The sequence below is a fragment of the Micropterus dolomieu genome, linkage group LG02 (assembly GCF_021292245.1).
Source record: "Micropterus dolomieu isolate WLL.071019.BEF.003 ecotype Adirondacks linkage group LG02, ASM2129224v1, whole genome shotgun sequence".
NCBI classification, from domain to species: Eukaryota; Metazoa; Chordata; class Actinopteri; order Centrarchiformes; family Centrarchidae; genus Micropterus; species Micropterus dolomieu.
The window spans coordinates 8,264,272-8,272,664 of NC_060151.1; the positions used below are offsets into that span (position 1 = coordinate 8,264,272).

At 40.5% G+C, this 8,393-nt stretch overlaps 1 protein-coding gene across 2 annotated transcripts in view; it reads right to left on the minus strand.

Annotated features, from left to right (window-relative positions):
• LOC123957228 (pleckstrin homology domain-containing family F member 1-like) overlaps positions 1–7,919 on the minus strand; it is an 8,365-nt gene extending 446 nt beyond the window's left edge. Inside the window, exons 1-2 of one of the 2 annotated variants that reach the window (XR_006821764.1) lie at positions 7,631–7,919; positions 6,524–7,222 (exon numbers count right to left, since the gene is read on the minus strand). Coding sequence is in view for 1 of the 2 variants with exons in the window: in XM_046029886.1 (XP_045885842.1) it covers positions 6,618–7,222; positions 7,631–7,877 (852 nt within the window). In the remaining variant the exon portion in view is untranslated. Of the gene's footprint in view, positions 1–6,232; positions 7,223–7,630 lie in introns of those variants that run through there. The other variant, XM_046029886.1, reaches the window with a different exon arrangement.
• Between the last annotated feature and the right edge of the window lie 474 nt (positions 7,920–8,393).

Below are 8,393 nucleotides of genomic sequence, written 5' to 3' on the forward strand. Positions count from 1 at the left end.
GGATGATCTTCTGATTTTTGTACCAGCGGCGGTTCAGAAGGATGCTTCCGTACACCAGCACATCGTTGAAGAGAAAGAACATCTTAGGTTGGGGCTTCCGACGGCCCTGCTTCATCAGACGGCCCTGTCCCATCAGAATCCGACTTTGCTTGGTTAGAGACCTCCCTGATGCACCAAATGATTTCTCCACTGCTTGGATACGCTCCCGGTTCTCCCTATCAAATGTTAACAACTCCATCATGGTGACCTACTATCTGTTGTAGCACTGTTATTGCAAATGAACAATGCGACAGCTGGCTCCAGGAGTTCAGCTTTAAGAAGATTTCTTGCATGATGACGCAGTGGGACTTTCCAAATTTAGATTGAGAACAAACAGGTTCTACAAGGAGTAAAAGAGAGGGAGAGGTGTGCGGCAGGGTGTTGAAGCACATTTAGAATTTATTTTAGAGTTAAAGTTAAAAGGTTACGCAACTTCAATGCAGAGTCTACAGTCGTGCTAGTGGCTCTTTGAGGATGTGCTTGGCCACAGCAGTGCTTTGAGCTAAATGCTAATCTCCCATGCTAACGGGCTGATGTATGTTTGAAAGTAAAAATTTGTTAAGTTTCCATTTTATGTTATTATACTTAATTGTGTCTATTGACTGAGTCAGGTTTTGTTCTAAGTTTTAATCTGGCTCCATAGGGATTACTCTGTGACCAAGCATAGCAATACGTTTGAAAAAAAGTTCCAATCTTAAAACAACACTTGTCTCAAAACTTGTGTCTTTTTTATATATTACAAAATATGATATTTGGTGTCATTATAAGCCACACTTTGGATGAAGCAACATGTGAAATTTTTATTAAAAGAAGTAATGCTCATTACACAAGAGTTTGTGTTTCAAAAACATATTTGTTAAAATTCGCTTTACATCTTGACAGCAATCAATAAATCAAATGCTCTGGGGAAAAAAGGGGAAAAACATCTGGTATCTGTGGCAATTGCAGGCCTGTAATAAGCCCAGCCTGTCTACCTTTGCCACCCTGCCTGTGAACAATTTGCACATGAAAATGTGTTTTGGATGAGTTTCAGGAATGAACAGGTACTTACTATGTAAACATGCCAGAAACAAACAGTATGCTTCCGGTCATTAAATCAAAGACACTTTTATAATGTATGTGGTAAACATACACATCGTCACATGCATGAGGTTTAGTCATTGTGCCCCCCTTCTGAAAATCCCAATCTGTTGTGATTGCTCAACCGCTTAGAGTGTGCAGAAAAGTCACGCCCCTAAGATAAACTGGAATTCTGAGGATTCTTGAATAGCTGGAAATGCTACTCTAGTTACAGTAACCATGGCAGGCAGTGCCAATGTGAATGTGTTACATAAAAACCAAGGCAGGAATTTTCCAGAAGGCCTTGGCCGCTGTGCTCCCTCAGTTTAGCTTTATGCCCCTCTAAAACATGTATGCCATGTGGCTAATATTGGTCTTGATTTTGTTTTCTCCTCTGCGTCTTTCCTGTCCATAAGACACCAGTGTCTTTTGTTGAGATGTTAAATTCTTACTGGGCATCATCAGGTGAAACACTGTGCACATAACCAGTAGTGGTTTCGATTTACCAGGAGATTTAATTGAACTCATCCTTATGTGTCAATGCTGCAAAGCTGTGACTGAGTCTACTTCTGAGAAGAGAGGGTCACTTGCGCTGAGGTGGGAAAGTTTGATAAATTACTAGTGAATAAAAAAAGAAAAGGAGCAATAGGTCAGCCCAAGAAGAGTGAAAGAGATGCATCATCTGCCCACTTAGATTATGCAGCTGCCCACATTCTTCTCCTTAATATCCTCAGTTCAACTGTTAGTGAAGTTTTATAGCTGCAGCAGCAAAACAGAAGACTGCTTGGCTATTTAGCTGCAGGTGCTGAAACACAACATTTCATTGTTATATATGAATTATGCACAATTAGACAAGCTAGACGTTAGCATTAACAAGAAGTTAGAATTAATTTTTTTACTTTACTGAACTGAATGGCTTATAGGTAATGTCTACTTTATCTACATTATCACTGTAAAGTTTAAACAAATCAAGTACAAAATAAAAATACACGTTTATATAGGCTACCACATGATAAAAATGTTGTATTATTTGGAAAAATTCAAAAGTTTTGACATTTGGTTCCTGAAATTCACCCTGAATCCAGCCTTCTGTTGGGATTTTATTGGATCAAAGGGATCCCAATCCCACTAAAACATTTCGAACAACACAAACAGAAGGTTTGATCCAACCCAGATGATCTGATCCAATTTTAGAATAATTTTATTTGTTTGAACAACCCCTTTTCAAGATTTGATCTAATCAGATAGTCGAAATCCAATCAGATTACTTTTGAACAACTGGGCCCAGGTTCCAGCCGGTGGCTTTACAGACACCACCTCTCAGATCCCCTGTCTGTACCAAGCCCGGCTGTCCTGTTGCTGATACAAGTGGGTACTCTTTTGTCGGTTGGCTGCCGATTGGACACAAGGAGCTGGTTTTGGACAGGCTGCCAACTGGGAAGCAGCAGCTGATGTCAGCCTGTCCGCTGGCAGAGAACCAGAAGCAGTTGTCAAACCGACTGCCGAGACAGAACCAGGCGGGTCTGGTGGTACCTCCGTGTTACTGAATAACATAGTCTCAGGGGTGCTAGCAAGCAAGTTTCTGGGGTACTAATTACTCAGTGACTTTTTGCAGTAGATCTGTAGTTTGAGTTGATAATGAGTAGAGTTGCTTAATTGAAGGAAATATCAGTGAACAAGTGAATATCAGCATAACTCCATCAGTTTAGTGGACGTAGTTGCATGTCTAAAGACGTGTGTCAAACTCTCCATTTGCTCAAACCCTTTGTGCATTCAGACGAAACGCAAATTTAATCCTCGCAACGCTTTCCTTGTGGGGGTTTTATATCTGGACAACTGCCGAGTGTTGACACGCAATGCGATAATGCGAATAAACACAACTTGCGATTACTACAGCTGTATGAACCCAAAGTAAACATTTTTTATTTATTATTATTATTTGTCCAAAAGCTGCACCGCTGCCCTGGCTCTCTCCTCTAAGGCTCTCTCTAGCTCAGCACATTTAATCTCGTGTGAGTGCTTGGTCAAATTCAAGACATTGCATAAGGTTTCGTTGGTCCATGTGTATCCATTAACAGCACAGATGTGTTCTGACTGTGAGTCCAGAGCAAAGAAAGGAATCTAAGATGTAGGTGCAGACAACAACAAAATCTAAACTTTTTTCCATTTTATATTTATTTAATTCTAACCCTTTTTGTTAAATTATTGTGAAGATGCATTTCAGTGCTACACAGTAATGACTTAAAGTTGTTAAATTGTATGTATTTTTCCAGCATGATGTGGTAGGAGAGTGGAGATTTCTGAGAGAAGCTTCCACATTGTCACTAAAGACTTGAAATAAACAGTTGGGCGTCAACAGAGTGCTTTTTGTATCTACTGTATAAATACAAAAGGGCTTCATGATGAGACACTCATAAAAACAACACTCATCCAATCATTGTTGAGCAATTTTATGTAATTCGTTTCCCGGTTATTCCCTACCACTTATGGTAAAGGTTAAGTGTGTCCGTTTTAGTGACATCTAGTGCTGAGGGTTGTGAATTGCAACAAACTGCTCACTCTTTTTAATGCAAATTCTGAAAGTAGGCATTATTGGTCACTTGATAGGCATACTGTCTGGTTATCGTAACGCCGTTAGTAGTAAAAATATGTTTTTTCCACTAGGCCAGTAAAATATGAACTTTAGGTGGCTGATCTGAGCTTCAATGCTGTACAGTTTTATTTCCAATAATATTCATCAGCTGATGAATTTGATAATGATTATGCCCAGCTTTCGAGCTAAAGCTATCAAAGAACAGTTTTCATTTACGTTGCTATGTACGTTCATGTACGTTGCATTACCAGCAGAAAACAGGCAACTTCGGCACAGCTTTGAAAACATTTGTCCCGCATCAGCACCTTCCATCTGGGAAGATCCAGAATGATTATATCCTTGATTTCTGCAGTCATCTGTCTGCATCTGTCCCGACTTCGTCTGGCTTCATCGTGTTTTTGCTTCTTTGACGATGAAGATCCACACGCAGTCAGCTTGAGCTAACTTACTTACTTCTAATAAACCAGACAACTACTCAGAGACTGCATATTATTATTATTATTATTTCCTCTTCTTCTTCTTCGTACGCATTCAATGTTGTGACGGGCGCCTACACTGCTGGAATTATACAAGAAGAAACGCAATGACGAAACGCGTTCTGTAGAGCAGTTTGTCCGTTTTTGGCTACTGTAGAAGAAACCGAGTATGTAGACAGAAATAGCTCATTTTAACGTAATAGAAGGTCTTTATACACTGAAAACATAGTTATGGAACTTCTGTCAATAAATCCTCAGAAATATTACACACTAAAACTTCAATGTACTCAGGCCAACAAGGTTAGTTTCTAGTCTCTAGAGTTAATAGTGAGTTTGCTTGTTTGAGTAACCCCTGTTGTATTTTTCTTCTTCTCAAGAACCTGCAATTCACACCAGCGCCTCAACTCTGCGGACCGATAGCAGTCCTATTTCCTTTGAAATGAGCAGAACAACCTGCTTTAATCCTGCTCACAGTGTGGCAACATCACAAAATGCACTCTGTAGTCAACATTTTGCAGGAAAATAGGCCACATTTCCTTTTCACTGTGATAAGAAGTCAAATAGGTTTGACACTACATTCAAAGAAATTGCTCAACAAAGCCTCTGGGAGAATCTCCCCCATGTAAAAAGTTTACATTAGCCATAGTATCCAAAGCAGAATGGTTGAGGGTGGTTGAAGTCCCAACCCCAGTTTGAGCCAAGGCCAATAAATATTCCCACTGCCATCGTTCCGTCTCACATACCAGGCAGACAGACACACAGACACATACAAAAACACGCTTCCTCAAACAGGTTTGCGTTTGTTTTGAGAGATTCATGCTCACATTTTTCAGATAATCCTGAACATTAGAATGTCTGCAATACATGTAGTATTTTAGTTCACCATGCAATAAGCCAAAATCTTTGCAGTAGTTGTTGGATTAAAAAAGCATACCAGCAGAGGAGACTTTTAACCCAATGTTCACAGCAGAAATAGTTCATTAATTCAATTCAACTAAATGCAACTGTAATTCAATTTTAGGGAAACACCAGTTATTCCAAACTCTTAGTCATTTTACTGTCATCCTTTCACAATAAATATCACTGCTCTAACAAGCTGCTCACCAGCTACAGAGGTTTTGTTAATATGTTTGTTTATTTATAGCAGCAGCCTATAAATGGTCGATTCAAACCAATGTTGGCATTATTGTTGTTTCTCTAGCTAACAGGAACTGACTGACTAATTCTGTTAGCTTAAAGGGTAATATTTAACCTGGGACCTATTTTCACATATTTTCGGGTCTGAAATGGCGAGTAGGTACAAAAGGTTTTGGATCTGTGCAGTAGATGGCTTCAGCCGGCAGCCTCTAACCAGCTGCAGTAGCTGCAACGTATTCTTTCGGGGCGATTGTGTCTGTCACAATTACAACCACAAAAAGTGCTTCGTTTTGCCACTGACAGGCTCAGACTTTTATATGAAGAGTCTAACAACATCATGGACAGGATCTCTTACAACAAATTATTGTTGAATTTATATATTTTTCTCTAACTGATTCATGTGGTTTTTGTGAGGGACTCTTTCTTAGTGGGCGTAATCTGGGTTTCAAGTGAGGAATGGGTCATGTACATGCCACACTCGGGGTCACTTGCAGATCTAGAAGTAGAACGACCTCTTTCTCTCTGTCAGTAAATGATGACAGCTGTGCAGATAGTAACATTTCATACATTGGAACCAAGGACAGGAGATATGGTGTGATTGGTGTGCTTCTTGAATGTCTCCACTTTGAATGTTATTCATGTGACTTTCATCTGCCTTGTGACTTAGGTAAAGCACTTGACCAACATCCAGGTGGATGTTTACACATCACAGTAAAGAATGACCTTGACTCACTCACAAGAATTTACATTACAGTCCTTTCTTTCATAATAATTTTTATAATCATAATTATTTAATATTGAACACTTTGGAGCTCCATGACAAAAATCCCAACTGAGATTTTAAATTGAGGAAGAAAAATTCAGAATCATGACAGAAAAAGTACAATCGGTGCATCTAACGTGATTCTCAATACACAAACACAAATCCTTTTGTTTTCTGTGTGATTTATTGTTCATGGATAATTCCAAAGCAAAATGAAAGAGCAGATATAATGTGCAAATGTCTTTTCACATTTAAACAGCGACTGGCGCATACATATTAGATTACAGTTATACTGAGGCCTGTTCTTCTCAACATCCTCTGACATCAAATAACAACACACTTCACAGCAGATGAACCAAGTACATTGTAAAAAGTTCAGTAATGACAGCAGTAAATATGTACAAATACAAATGTAACGTGATTCTAGTGCAAGTAATTGGATCAGTTTTGTCTCATCTGAATCCTTTCAAAAGTCCAACACTGTGGTAACACAAGTCATTGTTATGGTTCTTAATGATGGTGAACATGTAGCAGATGTGGTTATGTTTCACTAGAGCTGCAGACTTATTGGTCTTGGGTAAACATAGGTGCCCATCTGTCCCCAGGTGCCCATCCGGGAGTCCAGCCAGCTGCTGCAAGCATAGTTCTGAATCATGTCCTCTCCCTCATCTCTCTCCTCTTCATCACTGGATGCTGCCACCTCGTCCTCATCTGAACTAGTCTTTCCAGAGCTGTCTCCCCTCAGGCGAGATTTCTTATCCTCCTCATTCCTTGTGTGGCAGAGACTGCAGACCCTCAACTTCTTAGTCGGGTGAATGTGGCTTATCACTGCTCGCTGCTTGGAGCACGAATTGCAGACCAAAAAGCCACATTTCCGGCAGTGGTGTCGACGATTGGTCGCAGAGAACTTGTTGAAGCAGCGCATGCATTTGAAGGAGGCCTGGTCTGGGATCCAGGAAACAGCAAATGTTGTTGAACCAGTTTGCTGGCTGCCGCCTTGCAGCAGGCTGGACCGGCAGTCTTCAATGTGCTCAATCCAGGCCCGCTTCTCCTCATATGAAGGGGCAGACACAAAAAAAGACTTGCATGGTGTACGGATCAGCCACTGGTTCTTCAATACCATACCGTCCTCCATGTCCTCCAGCTGGATGTCCTCTGAAATGACAGTGAAGATGGCATATTGATACAAACGCAAAAAAAACATATGGATTCTATGTTATGGTCAACAGGCTTGTCCACCCAGATACATTTCTGTTTTTCTACCTGTGATTCATGTCATGAACAATGTTAATAACGTCCCATTTCTGCACTGCAAGATAGTCTAATCCGTTATTGGATTCAACTGATAAACATTTATTTTATTGGCTGGGGTTTTGAGATATCCGCCTACATAAGTAACTACTGCAGCTGCATCAGTGTTGCGGAGGTGAAAAGAATTTTGTGGTGTTAAAAAAGCATTATATTTAACAAACTTTGTCCTGGTTTTTCAGGAGAATATATCTTTTTTTGTGTCATTGTGCAGCATTCTGATTAGCAGGAATAAACTAGGTTATAGTTGCTCACCTAGAGGGATGATCTTCTGATTTTTGTACCAGCGGCGGTTCAGAAGGATGCTTCCGTACACCAGCACATCGTTGAAGAGAAAGAACATCTTAGGTTGGGGCTTCCGACGGCCCTGCTTCATCAGACGGCCCTGTCCCATCAGAATCCGACCTTGCTTGGTTAGAGACCTCCCTGATGCACCAAATGATTTCTCCACTGCTTGGATACGCTCCCGGTTCTCCCTATCAAATGTTAACAACTCCATCATGGTGACCTACTATCTGTTGTAGCACTGTTATTGCAAATGAACAATGCGACAGCTGGCTCCAGGAGTTCAGCTTTAAGAAGATTTCTTGCATGATGACGCAGTGGGACTTTCCAAATTTAGATTGAAAACAAACAGGTTCTACAAGGAGTAAAAGAGAGGGAGAGGTGTGCGGCAGGGTGTTGAAGCACATTTAGAATTTATTTATTCAAGATATACCCGGTATTGCCAAAAGTTTTGGGTCACCTACTTTACATGCACATGAAGGTTAATAACATCCCATTCTTAATCTGTAGGGTTTAATATGGAATTGGCCCACCCTTTGCAGCTATAACAGCTTCAACTGTTCTGGGAAGGCTGTCCACAAGGTTTAGCAGTGTGTTTATGGGAATTTTTGACCATTCTTCTAGAAGCGCATTTGTGAGGTCAGGCACAGATGTTGGACAAGAAGGCCTGGCTCACAGTCTCCGCTCTAGTTCATCCCAAATGTGCTCTATTGGGTTGAGGTCAGGACTCTGT